This window comes from Megalopta genalis, chromosome 1 (assembly GCF_051020955.1).
Source record: "Megalopta genalis isolate 19385.01 chromosome 1, iyMegGena1_principal, whole genome shotgun sequence".
NCBI classification, from domain to species: domain Eukaryota; kingdom Metazoa; phylum Arthropoda; class Insecta; order Hymenoptera; family Halictidae; genus Megalopta; species Megalopta genalis.
The window spans coordinates 31,511,508-31,533,017 of NC_135013.1; the positions used below are offsets into that span (position 1 = coordinate 31,511,508).

Here is a 21,510-nt window from a genome sequence, read left to right on the forward strand (position 1 = left end):
TCTGCCCCTCTCGCACACCTCCGCTTTCCCGCTCTCCCTCTTTCTCTCTTCCACCGTCTATCCCCCCACCCCTCCCCCGTCGCTGTTCCCTTTCACACCTCGGTGCCGTAAAACTCCGCCATTTTGTGTATTCACTTCCGTTAATGACGCGCGCGGGAAACGTCACGCCGGCGTGACGACGTTCTCGGAGCCATGTTGTCTGCCGCGCTCGTCTGACTGCCTGGCTGCCTAGCTGCTACCCGTTCTCTCTGGTTCTCGCCGTGGCAGCCAGCATGGAGCCTAGATTTTTGCTCGCCTTTCTCCTCGGCCAGCGCCGTGCCTTTTCTCGCCTTCTCGGCGTTCCGGCCGGCCGTATCGCTACGCAGAATTTTATCGCGATCTTCGATTCAGACTCGCCAACTGCGCCTGTCGTTACAGGCCGACGACGAGGTATCGTTAGGGAACGGGCTAGCCGGCTGCTCGGGTTACGATGTTTTCCCGTTCGCCGAGATTAGGCGCGTTATCTAGGTTAAATCGTTGAAGACCTACGTCAGGCTTCGCATACGGTATACGATTCTTGAAAGCCCGCCGTAGCCGACTGCCAACACCGGCACGACGGTCGTCTAAGAAGTTTTATTGGCATCTCGAATAAGGGTAATGGCCGAAAGAGACGGGGGATTTTACCTTTCGGGAGAAACGGTCTTCGGGGCCCATTGTCGGCTTTACTGGCCCCGGGGTAGCTTCGTTCGTTTAGGGTCGAAGTCGTCCCTATTGTAAGCCGGCCCGTGTAATACGATCTTGTATTGTCCTTGCTGGTAATTAGCAAGATGCCGCTGTCTTAACCGTTAGCGAGTCATCCGCTGGTCAATTATTCCCTTCGCTTTCCGCTAGCCACGTCTTATTTCGTTTTGCTCGTTGCCGCACTCCCGCGGTCCCTCCACCTGCGACCGGAGAAGTTATCAGCGGACGAAGTTTCCTGGCGTGCATGCGAATCGCAAATTTCTTGCATGTACGTCGTGGAATGAGATCATGTTGTTTTTGTGGCGTGAGCCGACAGTTAATATGTTTAGCTTTTCGCGCGGTTGCCATGTCGTTCGGCCGGCACGTAGGCCGCGGACGTGTGTGTACACGGACGTCGAGAGAGAGAGAGAGAGAGAGAGAGAGAGAGAGAGAGAGCCTGCGAGCAATGACGTAAACTTTGCGTTAGTATATACTTTGATGAGCACGAGCGAGAGCGAGAAAGAGGGGGCCAGATAGAGAGATAGAAAGAGAGAGAGAGAGAGAGATCGGTCGCGTGGAAAGAAACGCGCCGAGGCCTCGTAAATTTCCACGATTCGCGCCACCAGCAGAAACGCGGAGGTCCCACTGATCCTTCTGCGGTTCCTCGAAGGAGCACCCTGCTGCTCTTCTCGGAATCTCAATGGCTATTCTCGTTTCGCCGATTACGTTGACTCCGAGGCCCCTTCCTCGGAGCCACGTCCGTAGAGAGACCAGCAAATATTGCGATCGGAGGTACCTGCCTCTCAGCACGATCCGACCTTCGCATAGTTCTACGGACGCGATTCATCGGTCAGGCATTTCGTGCGCCGATGTCGGAAGCGTCTCAGGTTTTTCCTGCGGACGATCTCCGATCCGGAGATCCGTGTCCCCGATGCTCTTTACTCGATCGCACAGCCTTGAATTATTTCACGAGCATTTCGGTGTGCCGCGACATCGTGGTGGTACACCGATTGGCTGTATCGCAGCGGCCATCGGGAATAATACCGGTACGAGAGAGGCATAATGCGTGGAAAGCGCCGCGGCGGTAGCAGACCGGCAGTCGCCTAAGTACGCCTCGACGGCTGGCACGTTCATCGGATTTGTCCTTGGGGCCGAAGGTAGGCGCAGCCCGAAGTCCGAGGACGTGGCAACGCAGCGACCAAGCTCCCCCTCCTTTGTCCGACGGCCGGTCTTGCCAGACAGGGTGTCGCCAGCTCGGTCGGCCGGGCCGTCGGGTTGCCGTCCGAGGGGACAGAAGGGAGGCGAAGAACCCGATGGTGTAAAGGGGCAAAGGGGGATTCACGTGGGCTGGTGTCTGTGCGACCGTGTGACGGAGCAGACATTAGGGGGAAAGAGCGCGGCTATGGGAGGGAATCGTACCGAGGCAGATTACAAAAGTGGAACCGAGAGAAACGAAAAAGAGAAAAAGAGACAGCGGGATCTCGTAGCCGGCCCGAGGCTGATAGTGTGCGTGTCATAGGATCGGTCGTGGACCTACATTCACGCGGGTAGCCATGTTTGAAAACTCGTGTCCCGCTGGAATGTAGCCTGCAGGGGCCCCTTCGTTGATTTCCCCTCCCTTCCCCGTCTCTCGCCCCCTTTCCTGACAGCCAGTGGTACACGCACGCGTCCACACATACACGCCACCCTACGCGATTCCCCGGCTCGCTGAACGATCCTCGGACGCCTACCTACGTCTCCGCTCTGGCCCCTCTTGGGGCCCCTGTTTTTCTCTCTTTCTACCACGCTTTGCCCTCCTATGGCTCTTTCCTTCTATCCGAGCCGGTGCTCCTCTCTTTGCTCCTCGCCGCTTCTCTGCGTTCCATGGCTTGGCGCCCCAAATGGTCGCGTAACCAGAGACGCGCCTCTGGCCTGGCCTGGCCTGGCTTGGCCTGGTCGCGCCAGACTTCTCGGCGCCCAAATGATGTACGCCGACTGTTCTCTCTCTCTCTCTCTCTTACTCCCTCCCTCTCTCTTTTCTCTCTTTCTCTTCGCTGCTCGCCCCGTGTCCCGGGTTCGTAGCCTTCGCTTTCCTTGCTCTCTTTTCACGTATGCTCGCGTGTGGGTACGCCATGTGAACAAGTCGGTGGATCGAGTCCGTTCTTGGGTGCGAGCGAGACAGAGTGCACCTACTATTTACCAATGCCTCGACTTGCGACACCTCACCTTTGAGTCCTGCGGCGTACTACTCGCTGGCCCTTACCTACCTTACTCGTGCGGTAAGAGCCACGTGAGAACAGGCAGTGTGAAAGAAAAGGGCGTCAGCGGTCCCGATTCGCGGCAAAAAGTGCGGTAGACGAAATCACTCGCTCTCTCTCTCTTACTCTTGCTCTCGTCGGCCATCCTTCTTCAACGCTAGCCTACTAGAGGCTCCCGCTCGTGTCGAAGCACGGCTACGAGACTCTTGGCAAAGACCAGACAAGCCGTCGCCTGCTATGCCTACTCTACGGGGACGATTGATCCTATCTTATTACTCCAGGCTGAAATTGTTCAGCCTTCCATGCAGTTTGCTTCTGTTGAATAAATACCGTAAGGCATTCTCCCCCCCCCTCTCTCTCTCCTTCTTTCTCTGTATCACAGAAAATATGCGTCGAAGATTCTTTTATCTCGGCTAATCACACTGTTCACACATACGTTCACACACATTCGTCGTTCTCTTTACCTCGTCGATACTCGCTCGTCACAAATACTGCTATCTCGGACCCGATCAAATTAGGATAGTTACCGCCTGTTGCTCGAAAGTTCCATCCTCGAAAATAACCTCATTCAGAGGACAACACCGCTCATTCACTCGCTGACAAATACGGCTACCTGTTGTAAAAAAAAATTGCCCGTTCATGATTTTCTTTTTCTATTTGAACGCGTAGCGCTCCTTAAAATCTCGGTCCCGACTTTATAACCTAAGTTTATTTACGTACACGCTAACTGGGAGAGCGCCACACGTGCACCAGCGCACGCATCTCTATCGATATGTGCGTTTCAGTTTCAGTGTTCGGATTGCACCAGCGTCTCTCTATCCTTGTGTGCACTTTCGAGTCTAGTCAGCATGCATGGACGCTAACGGGTTGGCGGGTTATCCAAATATCCTCTAACGGAATCGCCTTGGCTTTTGATCGGTCTCCCGGGATAGGCTAGGTCGGACGAGCGAGAGAAAGAAACGAAGATACAGACGTACGAATGAATTTTAACTACATCGCTGACAAAGGCACCGACATCCGGCGTAAAAACGTGAGCGTGTCTCATTAGAAAACCTCCGGTTCACCGGATTCAGGCGCGTAGTACAGTCAACGAAAAAAAGAAAAACAACTACACATACGCTCCCGTCCCTCCCCCCCCCCTACTACCGATCGAAAAACTAAAAGGCGCCACCGGCGGCCATATTGGATCGCGGGTGCAAATTTTGTATGTCGCGAGTGGTTCGGGAACAATTTCGAAGTGAAACCGAAACGAAATTTCTTTTAACGAGTAAGATCTCCGACATTCGAAGGTAATGCTGGTTTTTGTATCTACCTATTTTCTTGAACTTTGCATGCCATAAATACCGGAGATCTGCACAGCCTAGCGATCTTTAACCCCAAACATACGACCGTAATACGATCCAATTCTTATCTTTGGTTGGTTCGTGTAGGTTTAGCGTCGAACAGTGAATAATTGGGTCAAAGAATCTGAAAAATGTGGACTCGCGAGGGTACGTTACCGGGGATTGGTTGTTAGCGCGGGCCGATCGAGCCGTGGCTCCGGAAAGGTCGATAGCGATCGATAAGCGACTTTCAGAAATCACGAGACACGCATAGAGGCCGGTGGGCAAAGTGTGAACAGTCTCGAGGAAAAGTCGGCGTGTGCGGATCGTTCTTTTATTTTTTTTTTTAGTTTTCGCCGTGTACGTAGGTTAGGCGTCACAGTTGGTCGCATCGCTCGTTTGCCCACGTACACGAATACAGAAATATACCTTCTCCGTGGGCGGTCGCACGATGGCGCCTACTCGCTGCATACCTGCGCATACCTTCGTGATCGTGGTTAACCTCTTACCACGGAACTGGCTCGGCCTCACCGAAATATCGTGCGATTCGTGCGTGAACGTCTCCTGGACCCTTTTACGCTTTCTTTCCCTCGATGCCGGAACGGCTGAGAATACTGTAGGTGCGCGGGGAGGGGGGGCACAGAGGGGATGGCCGAAAGAGCGAGGGAGAGAGACAGAGCGAGAGAAAGAAACGAAAGAGAGGGGGGCGGAGGTGAAGAATCATGCGTGCGGAGGAAAGAAAGAAAAGCGAAGAGTAGGAGAACGTTATCGCGAAAGAAACAGTAGGAACGGAGAGCGAGCGTGGTTGCGTTCGCAAGGCGAAATGCAACAACGCCCACGTTCGCGTCTCCGCTCGAGCAGAAACATACACATGCTAACCTTTTTATCTTATCATTGGCGAAGGCGTATCGAGGTTGACGAGGTTGCCATACGCTCGCCTTTGGCACGACGGGGCGACGAAAAGACAACGGCCGACGAGCACACGTACGTAACCACTGTATTCTAGCATCCTTCCGCGATTCGTTTACGGGGAAAAGCCTTGAATTCGAGCACGAAATCGTTACGGGTCTAGTTTCTGACCTCGCCGCCGCGCACCGCGGCCGCGATTCGCTTTATCGACCGAGCGGTAAAAAATTAAAGGGCGTCTAAATAGCCGCTGCATTATCCGCGGCTCGCTTTATCGACTTCTCTAATGCCCCGCTCCTTTTTATCAGCCACTTTTCCGGTAATTTCTTGCCCGATGCCGTGACTCATGCCAACCATGTCGATCCAGACGGAAAATGCACGCTTTTACATATTGCTTCGTGCCCGGTCGAATGAAAAGGGTGGACGGATCTTTTAGCAGAAAAATAATACAATTGTGACGAAACCCGATGCAATCCGGAATAAGGGGTGAGCGAATGCTTTAGGTCATAAATAATTTAGAGATTTAATCTTAAGAAGCTACGACTGCATATTTGAGTGGTCAACATTTTATGCGAGATAGAACAAATGATTAAGTAATAGTTTTAGCGGTAGAGCTATTTGAAAGACTGAAATTATTCTACAAAGCAGAATAAAGGGTAAATGTATATACGATTGCAGAAACAATTTGGAAATGTTTTCAGCAGTAATGAAGTCATTAAGGTGACTCAATTCAAAGTTCAGGTTATCCAAAAGACGGAAAAGTGTCTCTGCGAAGAATATTACTATAAAATACTATATTTAAATTACTATAAATTACTATATTTATATTATTAGAATTATTATTTATATTAGAATTTATATTACTATATCTACATTATTTATTTATATTATATTATTATATTATTATAAATGATCTCTGTCGCGACCGATCGCTTCCCGAAGGTGTCCGTTAATAATCGTTGTGTCAATAACCGGGCACACGTGTGCGCACTTTGAAGCCATATTAAATCGCTTTACAAGTCAATGTCTTCGCAAGCAAATCGATCTCGATCTCCTCTCCCGTACCTCCTCCCGTTGTTTCCGCGGCCGATTTCCATTCACGTGCGCCTCTATCGTCGGATAAAAAAGTCAGCCGCACGAATTTCTCGCATTTTCTGCACGCGCAGCCTCGTCCAACGGAATTACCGTTTTACGTCATCCGACGTTTTTTCTCGAATATTTTGCTCCAATTAATTGCAGCCGACCGTTGCGAAATGATAAGCACGCGATAAACGGTAAATGCAAAATCGCCGCGGATCATTCTGCTAAATGGTATTTTCATTTCACCGCGAATTACGGAGCCCGGCTCTCGCGGCGAAATGAAACGCGGCCAAAGCGTAACTCGCTCGCGCTCGCCGCGTCTGAAAATGATTCAGTTGTTTCATTGCTATTGCAAAACGTCTTTCGACGAGCGTGCTTGAAAGTATTTATCGTCCAGATAACCGCTGCCTTCGAGGGTCGAGAGAAGTTAAGCTCGTTAAATTTCTTATCGATTAACACTAGCCTTTGAAACCTCGTTAAAGCACGATGACTGGTCATCGAGACGCACGATTTCGTTGTACCTCGACAGAAATGCATTGACTATTAAAAATTAGCCGGTTCGCGGTTATTATCGTTCCACGGCGGTATCTCGCGCAAACACGCGCGAACGTGTGTATACGCGCGCGCGCGTATATGCATGCACGTGTACGTGTGTGTACATATCTATGCCTATGTTGCGCGTTCACTTTTTTTCCCCTGGATTGGCAGCTATCAAGAAAACGATCAACGATCTGCGTTAATTTTAAGACCGGCTTAAAACGTACACTCTCAGACGGTCGGACGCAACAGTCCCGTGCTATTTTTAAAACCGAGACGCTGCAATTATTTTTATCTAGAGTCAACTGACCAATCTCCAAACTGCAATTGTATCAAGTGATTCATATTAATACTTGCCGCAACAATAAATGTGCACACGTGCAACCTGAGCACGAGCGCGGATCAATTAATCACAAGTGTTAGACGACCCCGCGGTTGGCCGGCGACCAATCGTTTCTTTCGATTCCATCGTTCCTTGCTTCATAAAAACGGCGATCGACGATCAATCATTTTCAAGCTTCTAATAATATCTCCCTCGCGTTACCAACAGAATATTTTCGTTTCCTCTTTTCCAATTGCTCTTGTCCAATTCGCCGCCGCTCACTCGACAGCGGAAGAAAGCGAGTAACAGAGCTGATTCTTCTTCTATAATTTGCTGGCTGGACCGACGAAAAAGTTTAAAATGAAGATAATACAAAATTTGAAGAACGAAGGACACCATGCTCGCCGCTGAAAATAGGAACGACGATAACATTATGATCTTTCCGGGTGCGGAGGGGACGGGTCACAGGGACGGACGGTGTTTGTCGAAATTGTTCGTTCAGTTTAATTGTTTAAACTTTCGCTTACATAAATAGAGTACGGATACATGTGATATTGATGCTTGTATACGTGTCTCCATCTCCATTTCAGTACCTACTACGGTCCAGTAATATATACACTTCGTTCGTTCGTTTTCCACCCTCGGCAGGCTGACTCTTCCCGAAAATCCAATTGTCGCACCAATACACGCGGTCAGGAACGATCGCCGAAGAAAGCCGAGCTTCGAGTTCGGGCGTCGTTTCGCTGCTTCAACGCTGTCGCCTCGCCTCGAATTCGTTCGAATCCGCGATTCACGGCCGAGAATGCCGTGACGATTAATTTGCTCGCCGTAAAAAGGTCGGACGCCGTACGATCGGAGATCAAATTTAAAGAAAATATACTCGGCTAGGCGGAGCGTTAAAGCGAAACTGAAACCGCAAGAAAAATTGCCACTGTCTAACGTGATCTCGTTTCTCGCCATTGGTTCCACGCTCTGTACTTAGATTCCATTACAGATACCAAAACGTAAACAACTCCTCCGTCTCTCTCTATCTCAAATATTGTGATTCGCAGTGAAAAATCAAAGTTGTTAGTCGCGCGTTAGAAAATGGCGGAACGTCGGTCCCGAGCAGCTGGCCCCCGTTAATTAACTATCTCGAATCGGCTCGCGTTCCCAGCTGTTCCAGCCGCTGATCGATAGTTTTGATCGGTCCGTGCGTCGAACGAAAGATCGAAGCATTGGTCGTGATTGAAAGAAGGCAAAACGGTTCGAAACGATGGATTAAAAAGCACCATTAACCACGAGAGATCGAAACAGCTTGCACGTCGCGAACGGGAGAAACGATTCTCCATCCCCTTTCGCTTGTTCTCTTGCTCTCTTTTATCCTATGCTTCCATGCTCCGCTTATTTCCTACCTTAAACGCTACGGTTGTATCGTTAGAGACGTTAGTGAAGCGTGAACCTTTAAATATCGCTAGTCTTGATACAGGTTACAAGTCGATTCCCGTGGATTAAAGAAACAAAAAGAAAAAAAAATAGAAAAAGAAAGAAAGAAAAGAAGGCGGCCAGGGCCGTGCCTCGTGGCCACGGAACGGGCCCGGCACTCCAATCCGTATTCCTTGCAACCCGATCAGAAGTAGCCCATCAGGGAGTAAGACAGTTAGCTGTGTCTAAGATGACCTTAAATAAAATGTGTACCTATTGCAACGCCAGGCCACCTGTTCCCCGATCGTTTTCTCGGAAAGTCTCGACGATCCACGGGATCGGGGAACAGCGTTCGCCCGGGCGACGATGCTCTCGAATCGATATGGTTTTTCTCTCTCCGAACCGAAACGGCGGATCCTCTCTGTATCTGCCGATAAACCTGAACACGGTCCGCTATTACCGAAAGGAAAGCGCATCTCCGTTCGAGAAACGCGGACCGTCGTTTCCGTGTCCTCGAGAAAACCGATCGGAAGTATTGCACGCAAGATCCCCACTATCATTCGTTCCCTTATGCGATCTATAAGATCCGAGTATGCACGATAAATATTATGTATAAAACGAGAGTGTGAAATGAATCAGACGTAAAATGCATAAAGTGTGTGTAGAGCACTGTCCAGTAACAAAATATCCTGAAGTCGTGTGTATGTATGCATGTATGTATGTATGTAGTTGCTTCTGTATGTTTGCTTCTCACCGGTCCACGAAATCGATCCTCACCGATTCCCGTTCGCCTGTCCGTATGCGTCGCGTATGCACTTGTGTATGGGCGTGTGTACGTGTGTGTGTACGTGTGGTTTAAACTAATTCCCCCGTCGACGAGACGTTGCACAAGCGGCACGCCTCGTGATACTCGTCACCCGCGACCAGTAATGTCGCATGTCCGCGTGAAATTATATTTAAAGTGTTCTATAATGAGTGCGGTCTTAATATCCATTCGATGAAAAGGTCTCATCGACAGCGTTGCACAATCGGCTCGTGACTTTCGCTATGCCGCGAGCCTTTCATCGCTCGAAGACAAAAGACCCGTCTCGAATCCGGCCGTTTGTTGTTCCGTTTTTCCCCCAGCGAAAATTATCCATCCGATTTCTCATCACCGCAATGATTTTCTCTAAACGTAGAAATGCGACGAGGCGCTCGCGACGAACCCGATCGAACGAGCGCACAAGAAGAACGGACGAACGCGGCGGCTCGCCTGAGCAAATCGACAAAACGCAGATGAAGTTGAGCAGAGCTCGGGTTTTGCTCAGGCGGGCGCGCCGGGGTTCTTCGGGTTCGTCGCGATCGATCCCGATTCACGGAGGTCCTCTCGATCCTACTCCGTCCCTCCCCACGAAGTCGAGCCCGATACGATTGGTCCTCAAGGCATCATCTTGCGGGGCGACAGCCACTTCTTCATGTAGTAGCAGAAGATCGTGGAGATGTAGATCAGGACCAGGAGGGCACAGGTCACGCCCAACACCAGCACCGAGGTCTTGGTCGGACAGGGCTCCACTATGGTCACCAATTTATCTGGAAAACGAACACGATTTTTCAGAGAACTGTCCTCCTTCGGTGCAGTATTCGCGAGCCAATTTTTGCCTGTGTAACCTTTCCTTCGCTAGAGAGAGAGAGAGAGATTTGCTTCAAGGATCCTCCAACGTTATCGTCTTCGTCAAAGTCTATCGATATAACATTTTTTACCAGGATTCGTGTCGTCCAGCAAACTTGCTGCAGTAATTTATCTCTAATCGACGCTCAGATTGTCCAGAAAAATGGACAATCTAGAGAGAGAAGATACGATTATTCGATCCTTGCGGTTCATATTTGTAGTCACGAATTGTCAACAACTATAAAAACGAGCTGCAAGGCTCGAATAATCGTATCTTAATAATAATATAATAATCGTAAATTTTCGGAAAAGCCGGTAGCAAAGAAACGTGTAATCTTCGAAGCTACAATAATGTCTCCCTAAGTGACGCTCAGATTGTGCACAAAAGTGGACAATTTGGGAAGAGGAGATACGATTATTCGAGCCTTGCAGTTAGTTTTTATAGTTACCTATTGTCAACAATTATAAAAACTAAGTGCAGCGCTCGGACAATCGTATCTCCTCTTCGCAAATTGTCCATTTCTGTGGACAATCTGAGCGTCAGTTAGGGAGACATTACTGTAGCTTCCAAAATTACACGTTTCTTTGCCACCGGTTTTTCCGAAAATTTTCTATCACTTCAAATATTTCTCTTTTGCTACGGGTTTTATTTGAAGGATCCTTTATCCTGCACCACGTTTACTATCTCCGTCGAAGTCCACCGGTAGCAAAGTTTTAGCTAGGACACGTTTCGCCGATCAGACTCGTCATCTTCTAAAATGATACGTTTCCTTGCTATCAGACTGTCAGAAAATTGTTTTCCAGCGTTTCATCCAGAAAACGTATCGTTTCAGAGAATGCTTCCTCGCCACAGGATCCGTTTCGAGGAGTCTCTGCCTTCGTGCACCACAATTACCGGCTTCGTTAATGTCTACAGCCAGCAAATTGTCGTCTAGGAAATTGTATCATACAGACAACGCGTCATTTTCGTAAATGACACGTTTCCCCTGCTCTGTCGCGTTGTTTTCGAGGATCCGGCTTTGCGAAAAGATTCGCTTCGCTTCAGACATCGGACATTGTTTACGACGATTACCTTCGTTGAAGTCTATGCTGGCGTCGCTCTTCAGGGACTCCGACTGCTTATTGTCTCCGAAGTCGAGGACCAGGATCTCCTGGGACAACGTCATGTCCTCGGCCTTCTCCTCCGTCGTGTTCGCGAGACTCCTTCGGCGTCTCTTGCCCCAGGACTCGACCGATTCGCGTCCCCATTCGCAGACAGCCTGCAACCAATCGGTTCCCATTGTTCGCCGTCTCTTTTAGAACCTTATCGATCGCTTGCGATCTGCTTTAATTACCGGCTCGCAAGGTCCCAGACAGTACTTCACGTTGCATTGGAAGATCACGCCGTAGGACTCGGTGAATCTGAACGCCTCGTAGATGGACTGCAGGGCGTTTCCGTCCGTGGTGAAGCTCGGGAAGATCGACGGATCCACTGGGCATCTGGAATGATCCCAAAGATCTTGCTTCGGTTACTGATTCGTTGAAATTCGTCAGGGAGGCGAACTTTTGTCGCGACTCGCAGTTGTCGGAGATGTTCAAACAAGAGGCAAAGAGGGTTAGAACTTTGAGGATTGGGGGGAGGTTTTGTTGCTTACGCTTCCCCGTTTTATGGGGAATGGAATTCGAATGTTTTTCTATCGTCTACCTTGTGCCCGGTGGTCACAAACACTTTGGTACACGTAAATGAGGAAGAGAACCGAACGCGGGAGCTGCCAAAGTGTCAAGAGACAAAGGAGCCAGTGCAAGGGGTGGTCTGTTGTTCAGCGAGCATCCGCGTTAATTAGCGTATCGTGAAAAAACTGACCCTTCGTCGTCGATGATCTGGAAGGTGCTCTTCGAGTCTTTGGCCATGGCGACGCAGCTGCGAGCGAAGATGCCATACGGAGCTGTATAAGGAGACGTTTAATTGATCACGTGTCTTCTATGATCGATCAGTTTCTCGGAACAAAAAAAAAGAAAAACGACAGAGAAAGAGAGAAGTGGGGAACTCACTGTCTTCCGGGATTTCGATTCTGAAGGTGAGCTTGTCTCCGATGCGTACAGTCTCGACCTCCCTGGACCTGCTGTCGAGGATGCGGATCCTTGGAGGAGGGGCCTCCGGCGCGCTGGTGATGCTGATCATTTCCGGATCCCTGATAGGCATCATCCCAAAGGTGATGTTCTTCGAGGACATGTCGTAGGTGCACTTCACCTTGTATATCTTATCGGCCTTGGTCATCACGACGGAATGATGCTGAAGGACGACCGTGTTCGAGTAGACGCCAGTCTGAAAACCGTCACGCTGCCGTGGTGAGCAGAGAGATTTTGAACAGAGTTTAAGGGTTCGTGCGGTGTGCGGGCAGCGACGCTATCGTGCGAACTAATTGTGCAATCGGGAGCTTACCACGCTTTGTGTGTTGCAGTCCTGGCCGCTCATGGTCAGGTCTAGCCGGAACAGATCGCTGTTTATCACGTCGATGTTGCACGTCTCCGATCGTCCCAATGCGTAGATGCGACCGTTAAACGGCTTGTTCGTGCGGACCTGCACCGCGATCCGCGTGTCCTTGCAGTCCACGGACACTGCAAGTTGCCACACGTTTGTACCGCTAATTAAAATTCTAGACCCGTAGGTACGTACCATCGTAGCAGGTGCCGGTCTTGTCGCAGTTTATGTCGTTTCTTGTGAGGTTGTTGATCGTTGGGTCTTCCGTGGTCTCGAACACGACGGGAAGCGGATCGGCAACTGGTCCAGCACCCTCTGCGAGCGATCGATTTTGTTGCAAACATTACAGAAATCATTGCAAGAGTTCTCTTAACGTTCGAGTCCCAAGCAGCGCGATCGCGCTGTTCAGATCTTGTGTCGCGATCGAACTTTATAGCGACGCGCATACTTTTTTCTTTTCGTTTTGTTTGTCAATCTTGACGAGAGCGATCGCGCCGTTTGGTTCTCTTCGCAATCAATTAAGACAAGCGCTATCACGCTGTGTTCGCCACTTCTCGACCGTGTTTTCTGAATAACCCTTGGGACTCAAACGGTTAAGGGGACTTGGATTAGCTAGATGGTCTGAAAAGTTCAAGACGTGCTCATAAGGCTCGCTTTAGAAGACCCTAATTATTATAGGTTTTATGATCCGGGAGTTAGACCGATCGGCTTCTAGACCAGGAATAAATGACGTAACAAGGACAGCTGTTTCCAAGATTGAATCCTCATCAGAGTTATTGTTGCAAAAATTACAGAAATCATTGCAAGAGTTCTCTTAAGGGGACTTGAATTAGGAGATCTTCTCAAGAGATCAATATGTGCTCATAAGGCTTGCTTTAGAAGACCTAATTATTATAGATTTTATGATCTGGAAGTTAGACCGATCGGCTTCCAGACCAGGAATAAACGACGAAACAAGGATAGCTGTTTCCAAGATTGAATCCTCATCAGAGTTATTGTTGCAAAAATTACAGAAATCATTGCAAGAGTTCTCTTAGGAGACTTGAATTAGGAGATGTGTTCATAAGGCTCGCTTTAGAAGATCTAATTAATCGAGGTTTTATGATCCGGGAGTTAGAGCAATCGGCTTCCAGACCAGGAATAAATGACGTAACAAGGACAGCTGTTTCCAAGATTGAATCCTCATCAGAGCTATTGTTGCAAAAATTACAGAAATCATTGCAAGAGTTCTCTTAAGGAGACTTGGATTAGATCTTCTCAAGAGATCAATACGTGCTCATAAGGCTCGCTTTAGAAGACCCAATTAATCGAGGTTTTATGATCCGGGAGTTAGAGCAATCGGCTTCCAGACCAGGAATAAACGACGTAACAAGAACAGCTGTTTCCAAGATCGAATCTTCATTAGTTCTTTCTCTACTAAATGATCAACGATTGCACTCACTCTCGCAGTTGTTCTCGAAATAGGTGCCAACCCTCTCCCCGTTATCGATCAGAGGCCTCTCCGAGTTGAGATACGTGGACGGGCCATCGGGCAGAGTCCAATGGTCCAGGTGGAACAGCTGGCAGTTGTAAGCCGATCCCTGTGGGGCACCTCGATAGAGGAACGATCTGCAGAGGAACTCGTTCTCGATTTCGCAGGACAATCTGCACGCGGACTCGCTTTGGACCTGAAGCTCCTTGTCGATGTAATAGTGCAGGCCCGCGTATTGCGCGACCTTCTCTTCCGCCACGCCGACCCTCGGCAGTTGGAAGGTCCTCTGCGATTTGCAGGCCTCCTTTCCTGAAATTCGCGAGCAACTCGTCTGAAGGACGCTGGCACCGAAAATAAATTATCGCGATTCTTTCACCCGGTGACATCGAGAGAAGATCTTTTCTTTCTTATCGCGCCGCGCGATTCTCGAAGCAGCGTAACTTCGGCACGTTTCGCCGTAAAGTCAAGGCGAATGGAGACGTCTAAGACGCCCGGCTTAATTCGTTTCGAATACGCTATCGATCTGGATCCGTGTTCCGCGAGAGCCGGTTGCTCGGCCTAAGCTAAGAATGATTACCTTTCAGACAGAGGTTCTCAAAATAGTCGACCCCCTGTGCATCCACGAACTGCACGTACTGGCCGGTGGTTCGCCGATCGGAGTCGCTCAGGTGGCACTGCAACGACATGTAATTGTACTCGACAGACCGGCAGGTGAATCGGTGCTCGTTCAGGCAGGCTGCGAGACAGGCCTCCTTCGTCGACGTGTAGATCAACGCGTTGTCCAAGCCGCGGATCATCTTGTTGGGCACCCGCTCGAAGGACCACGGCCGCAGGCATACGTTCTCTGAAATTGATCGACGAGGGCTCTCATTAAAAACGGAGACTCTCTCTCTCTCGTCTTTGGCGAACAAGGCGACGAGAGGATCGCGACGATCGAGTCGTTGTTTCGAGTCGTCGTTCGGTTGGGCCAGGCTGTTTATAGTTTGATGACGCGCGAAACGAGTTTGTTTACCGATTGGCAGGACACGTGGACACGCCTGACCGCAGACGCGACGCTCTCGCACACCTGACGAGGCTCGCACACCTCACGAGACACAGGGTATGCATACCGCGCGCGTTGCGTAACCGGCAACGATTTATGCAATAGAAATTTCAGACGCCAGTCCTCGCTCTGCGCCCGAGGAAACCCGATGCTAGAGACAATCCTGGCCGATTTGGCTCCGGTTCGGTAAACACGTTTCAACCCCCCTTTCAACCCCTCCCTCCTCGGGGTATAAATCGAGCTTTGACATTTCCGTCCGCGAGGAGAGACCAACTTCACGGTTTCGTGGGCGGTCGGGATCCATTTGGATCCTTCGCAAGCTTCTTTGCACGAGGTGCATTGACATTCTAGCTATCGAGGACTTCAGCCGAGCAAAGTCAATGTGTCTGGTCGTCGGTCCGACTGTACTAGCGCTGGTAAAAAGTATTCGAACACGTTGCAAAGCGCGATTATATTTTTCAAACTGATCTGACTGACTTGGATTTTCATTTGAAATTTTCAATTTTCGTTCCTTCGTTTCCAGTTTCTGATAAGAAAGCTAATGAACGAGAGCTTTTGATAGTTTCGATTGTTCCAAGTATCGGCGAAATTAAAGGAAAGTATTTCAGTCGTTGCACGGCAAAATAGAACCTTCAATATTTATAAAAAATTAAAGTGATTTAGTCTAGGTTTAACAAAATTATTGCGAAAATTTTTCATTTTCGTTCCAGGGTTAATTAATCTGATAAGAAAGCTAATGAACGAGAGCTTTTGATAGTTTCGATTGTTCCAAGTATCGGCGAAATTAAAGCAAGGTATTTCAGTCGTTGCACGATAAAATAGAACCTTCAATATTTATAAAAAATTAAAGTGATTTAGTCTAGGTTTAACAAAATTATTGCGAAAATGTTTCATTTTCGTTCCAGGGTTAATTAATCTGATAAGAAAGCTAATGAACGAGAGCTTTTGATAGTTTCGATTGTTCCAAGTATCGGCGAAATTAAAGCAAAGTATTTCAGTCGTTGCACGATAAAATAGAATCTTCAATATTTATAAAAAATTAAAGTGATTTAGTCTAGGTTTAACAAAATGATTGCGATTTAGAAGGAGTTCGGATACTTTTTGCCAGGGGTTGTATATCAAAAAACCATGATTCGAGCCGTGATTGATTCTATACTACGGAACAAGAGGTTTTATCGACTCTCGCTGTATCAAAAATTGATTCAAAAGCGTGAATACATTTTTCACATCCTCTCTCTGCAAAAGTCAGCCTTTCAACACTCCGACTGCCGCGTCGCTCGTATTATAGTCGCTCAGAGGATTATTTTATTGGGTTCCCCAAGATGTAAAAATCTCGAAAAAGAAATCGATGTCGCACATTCGGACCCTTAAATCTTAACTCATTCGAACAAAGTATTTACTTCTAATACAAGAGAAGTGTAACATCAAGTTTTTGAAGTACTTGTGGCAGTCAAAGTCGCTCGAAAGTCGAACCAGAGACTTATATCGTTCATCGATCTCTCGCTCGATCTGATTAGCAAATCGGTGTCTCGGAACTGACAAATGGCAGGCAGTCTGTCTTCGGTTCCCGGAATAACTATGGCTGTTTGCACCGACAGTAGCGGGAAGCGGGGGGAAGCAGGGGGAAGGCGTTCTGCAGGGATCCCGCAGCGATCGAGAAACGGTTACGCGTCCGTCGGATCCGCGGAAGTGTGGCGAATTTCGCGGTTGGTCGATCGCAGGCAGCCAACCTGCGGGACCCGGCGATGTTTCGCGCGGGGGTGGAGGGTGGCAGAGGGTGCCCAATGCCAAAATCGTGCGCAACATGTGACTTGGCAACCCTCTCGGACCGCGCGTTCTCGCCTCGTCGGTGACGCACGAGCCTCGGTGCACTCTGCCAGGGAAACCGGCGATATAGCGTTTCGGCAAGGGTGTCGGCGGGGCGCAGGAGGGTGTCCGGTGCAGCGGCGCGCTCCAATTTCTTTTGTTCCGCCCTCGAAACCGGCGCTAATGTCGTGCCGGTGCCAATGAACGGACGCGTGACTCCGGCACGGATGATTCACCGCGGCCGCGCGAATTCCTGATCGCGGCCGACAGATTGACGACCACCGAAATATCCCTCCGATACAATCGCCGCATCGGAGAGACGATCGTCTTCGAGACGATCGTTCCACGGCACCCGGAGAAACAGCGCCGCGCGTCCTCGGACAAAGATCGTCCGGTTCCGCGCCTCTTGGCGCTGACTTCTGCGGCACCCATCCCTCCGTCTCGCTGGCAGCGAGCGAGCTAGCTAGCGCTTCGGCAGAAAGAATTCGGTAATGATTCCGTTATTTAGCCGGATTCCAGACAGCCGAGCTCCTAAATATCGTTTCGGCGGTCTCCGCGGGCAAGCTCGCAGTCTGTAAAAATAAATCGCCAGGTTGTTTCTGCGAGAGGGACTATTTTTGGACGTCCTGTGGAACCGCGCCGGCCCCGGTCAGGATACTCTTTCTCTCTAGACGACAAGGGTACTTTCGTTTCGCATATACGCTCTGGAAATACATTCTCATCCGCGGATCCTTTGCGACACTCTCTTGGCTATACGGCCCGTCTGACTCACGGGAATGCATCATCGTGCCGCTTTATTTCTCGAATTAAACGTCGTCGGGGGACGAACGTGTTACGTAAATTTCGCGCGGGCCAACTGACCGAACGTTATAGACTGCGCGTAGCTGATCGACGACGCGAATTCTTGACGAGCCGAGGGACCACGATGACGGAGAGGCTCGGCACTTCTCTCGAGCCGCAAGTTATTTTTAGGGAACAACGAGTTTCGAGCGGAAGTCGGACCTTTGTCTGCTGTCTCTCGAAGATCTCCCACGGAGATCGATGCAAATTAAACAGACGAGTCGGCCCCGCCTGTGTGCGAAATCGCGCGCTTTGTTGGAGACAGAGCTTGAAATTTAGCGAAGCAGTTTCGTTTCGTACGGATTTCAACGATCGCTCGCCCAATTACTGCAGAACTCCGATTATAAGAAAATGAGGACGATAGAACGACTATTTCTGTGCAAAATCGCGCGCTTTGTTGGAGACAGAGCTTGAAATTTAGCGAAGCAGTTTCGTTTCGTACGGATTTCAACGATCGCTCGCCCAATTACTGCAGAACTCCGATTATAAGAAAATGAGGACGATAGAAGGACTATCTGTTTGTAAAATCGCGCGCTTTGTTAGAGACAGAGCTTGAAATTTACTGGAGCCAGTTTCGTTTCGTACGGATTTCAACGATCGCTTGCTCAATTACTGCAGAACTCCGATTATAAGAAAATGAGGACGATAGAACGACTATTTCTGTGCAAAATGGCGCGCTTTGTTGGAGACAGAGCTTGAAATTTACCGAAACAGTTTCGCCTAATTTCAACGATCGCTTGCCCAATTACTGCAGAACTCCGATTATAAGAAAATGAGGACGATAGAACGACTATTTCTGTGCAAAATCGCGCGCTTTGTTGGAGACAGAGCTTGAAATTTGCTGGAGCCAGTTTCGTTTCGTACAGATTTCAACGATCGCTTGCCCAATTACTGCAGAACTTCGTTTATTAGAAAACGACAACGATAGAACGACTATTTGTGTGCAAAATCGTGCGCTTTATTGGAGACAGAGCTTGAAATTTACCGAAATAATTTCGTTTAATTTCAACGATCGCTTGCCCACTTACTGCAGAACTCCGATTACAAGAAAACGACGACGATAGAGCAACTATTTATATGCAAAATCGCGCGCTTTGACAGAGACAGAGCTTGAAATTTACCGAAGCAGTTTCGTTTCTTACAGATTTCAACGATCGCTTGCCCAATTACAGCAGAACTCCGATCACAAGAAACGATAAAATCGTTTTAAACCGATTGCAAGACGATAGAACAACTATTTTGTCGCGATTCTAGATTTAATCTCTGCTAATTTGTACGGTAATTCGTGTTCCGTGTGGATCGCTTTCGATTTTCACTTGTTACACGTGAACCGTGTTTGGCAGAATATTCCGACGTCGAAGGTTTGGACAATTAAGGTAATTTCAAGGGTTGTTGCAGGGGTGGCAGAGAACATTAGCTGAAGGAGAGCAGTATATACCTGAGGTGTCATTAACGCTATCGCTTGTCTACGCCACCTAAAAATAGAAAGCTTATGGATGCACAAGGGGGTGCGTCGTGTTTACGGGTGAAATTCAAGTGCCGGCTGCAGGCGAAAGTATTTCTATCGCGACTGCAGGCATACCGAACGTGGTACGAATGGTACGAATGGTACGTATTAATTTTAGTAGGATTGTTTGTGTAGCTCAAATTTCGGAACGGGTCTAGACCTGGAAAGGTTATTGATCTCGAAAGAAAAAGCCAAACGAAAAGTCGGGCAGAGCCGACAAATATTTCAATTGATTGTAGTGCACGTGTATCCGTGTACAGTAAGGGGCGACACTGGCAATGTAATGTAATTAGAAACGTTTTAACATCTTGAAATGCTTCAAATGCGTTTACAACCTTGAAGTGTTCCCAGGTGGAAGCCGTCTCTAAGGTCCTACAGGCTTATTATCCTAAGTCGTTGCTGGGCTCGTTGTCGAGCTCGAGAAGGCGCCTGTACAGGTAATATATGGAAACCTTTCCCGAAAATCCTTCGCGGCACTTTCAGTACGAGGGCGGCGCTGGGTCTCCCTTCTCTTTAGACCGCTGAAGTCGGTGTCCCGGAGCGGGCCCCATTGGCCGGGTCGGTTTTACGACCGAGGCCCGGAGCGAGCTTTCGAGAATTCCACGTACCAGCAGGCTCGTTAAACCAATATTAGGGGTTTCTTAGACCTCCCCGGGTACTTTTCGACACCAAAGGACTTCTTTTCTGCAGGTACCAATTTACGCCGGCAACCGTGCTTAAAGCATCCTTCACGCGATCCGAAACGGCACCAGCAGATGCGGCATTGTTCGGGACCGGAAGGGATGCCTCCCTGGCAAATTTGTAGAGTCTCTGCATTACGACCGTACGGAACGTCTGGCAACTACTCCCACCCCAGTGCGTTCGTACGGGACTCTCGGACTCGAGACAAAATCGCATTTTGTCCGCAATTACCTGGGGACGGCAGGGTATCTTCAATTTGATGGGATTTCAGGGATAAGTCCGTGCAATTGTTATTTGGAGGGCCGTCCGTTCGGACGCACCTTCTTAAGGCTGTTTTATGGGCAGGTAGTTTTACCTTGCTCTAGGTAAGGTCTTACCTTGTCGGCAAGATCTTTCTGCAATTACTTACCTACTTTACGTACTTTCCTTCCTCAAATTGAAGGGACCGGCCAGACTGATTTGTTCACTAGCTAAGACTACTTTAGACAAATGTACTTCTTTGCTAAACGTTCTTCCGTGATCTTAATACAGATTTTATGTCTTTGAATCTCGTGAAATATTAGGCAAACCGAAAAGTAATTAGAATTTTTGTTGTTGGCGAAACACATTTGTTTATTAAAGAAATCCTACACTTTAATCAACAGAATAATTTCCATGATTTTTTAACACCTTTTGCCAGCGTATAGGCGGTTGTTCGATTCCTTTTTTTTTTGAAAAAAGTTTGCATTGAAAAACTTTTAGTTTTTAAGTTAGTTCTCGCTTCTTCAACATTGTTAAAGTTTTTACCTTTTAATGTATGCTCTAACGATCTGAGAAGGTGGTAATCCGACGATGCGAGATCTGGTGAACATAACATTATTCGCATAACCTTATTTATTACTTTAATAAATAAAAGTTTTTCGCCAACGAAAAAAGATTTTGTTTACTTTTCGGTTTACCTAATACTTTTGTAAATTGAATTGTGAGAAAAGTCTCTTCTTATCAGATTATCTGATAATATTTTACGGCCAAATACTCTTTCGACATTTTAATTTAGATATTTGTGAATTTTACCTGACGATTGATTGCTGGTTTACAAGCCTTAATCTAATTATAATTTTGTTTATTCGTGAAACAGCAGAGTTTAATCCAGGTAATAACGCCGGCTCCCCATGAAGGTTTCTCATAAAAACCGCGCGGCATGTAAAGCGTTCATAAAGACCGTCGGGAATAATTTAAATTTAAATTTAAGTCGTTAACGTTCGTAACAAAAGTGTAGATTTTGATTTTTATTTGAAGGAAGCGCATAACAGGATATGCCTGCGCGTATCCTATATACCATAAAAATATTGAATGGTTTTTTTTAACACCCTATACACGTGCAAAGAATAGTGCTCGGAAACTCTATACCGAGACTGGCTCGTTGTTACGGTGAAAACAGAGATCAACACCCCCTATCACTATACTTCGAATTGCCATTTAATTTCCCATTTCCTTAAATGACATCTCAAAAATTGACAGATCTCAGAGATCAGAGATCTAGAGATTAGAGTAACAGATTAGACTAG

The 21,510-nt window shown here is 48.2% G+C and overlaps 3 protein-coding genes and 1 long non-coding RNA gene across 12 annotated transcripts in view; 2 read left to right on the forward strand and 2 right to left on the reverse strand.

Moving 5' to 3' along the window:
* The window catches only part of LOC117218083 (uncharacterized), a 27,012-nt gene extending 21,734 nt beyond the window's left edge, over nucleotides 1-5,278 (reverse strand). Inside the window, exons 1-3 of one of the 7 annotated variants that reach the window (XM_076525472.1) lie at nucleotides 3,657-3,809; nucleotides 3,401-3,549; nucleotides 664-920 (exon numbers count right to left, since the gene is read on the reverse strand). The gene's annotated coding sequence lies outside the window, so the exon portion shown is untranslated. The other 6 variants (XM_076525470.1, XM_076525465.1, XM_033466157.2 and 3 more) reach the window with 6 other exon arrangements.
* LOC117218082 (uncharacterized) overlaps nucleotides 4,112-21,510 on the forward strand; it is a 43,440-nt gene continuing 26,041 nt past the window's right edge. For both annotated transcript variants that reach the window (XM_033466156.2, XM_076525461.1), the window contains exon 1: nucleotides 4,112-4,225. In XM_033466156.2, the coding sequence (XP_033322047.2) occupies nucleotides 4,143-4,225 (83 nt within the window). In that variant the 5' untranslated portion in view covers nucleotides 4,112-4,142. The remainder of the gene's footprint in view (nucleotides 4,226-21,510) is intronic.
* On the forward strand, nucleotides 5,104-6,188 carry LOC143260386 (uncharacterized). The gene is made up of 2 exons (XR_013034530.1): nucleotides 5,104-5,242; nucleotides 5,473-6,188. It is a non-coding gene; the product is annotated as an uncharacterized LOC143260386 (long non-coding RNA).
* Nucleotides 7,584-21,510, reverse strand: part of tyn (trynity) — an 86,906-nt gene continuing 72,979 nt past the window's right edge. Inside the window, exons 4-12 of one of the 2 annotated variants that reach the window (XM_033466152.2) lie at nucleotides 14,665-14,931; nucleotides 14,058-14,396; nucleotides 12,812-12,931; nucleotides 12,578-12,753; nucleotides 12,187-12,460; nucleotides 11,999-12,080; nucleotides 11,490-11,634; nucleotides 11,228-11,414; nucleotides 7,584-10,076 (exon numbers count right to left, since the gene is read on the reverse strand). In XM_033466152.2, the coding sequence (XP_033322043.2) occupies nucleotides 9,925-10,076; nucleotides 11,228-11,414; nucleotides 11,490-11,634; nucleotides 11,999-12,080; nucleotides 12,187-12,460; nucleotides 12,578-12,753; nucleotides 12,812-12,931; nucleotides 14,058-14,396; nucleotides 14,665-14,931 (1,742 nt within the window). In that variant the 3' untranslated portion in view covers nucleotides 7,584-9,924. Of the gene's footprint in view, nucleotides 10,077-11,227; nucleotides 11,415-11,489; nucleotides 11,635-11,998; nucleotides 12,081-12,186; nucleotides 12,476-12,577; nucleotides 12,754-12,811; nucleotides 12,932-14,057; nucleotides 14,397-14,664; nucleotides 14,932-21,510 lie in introns of both variants that reach the window. The other variant, XM_033466151.2, reaches the window with a different exon arrangement.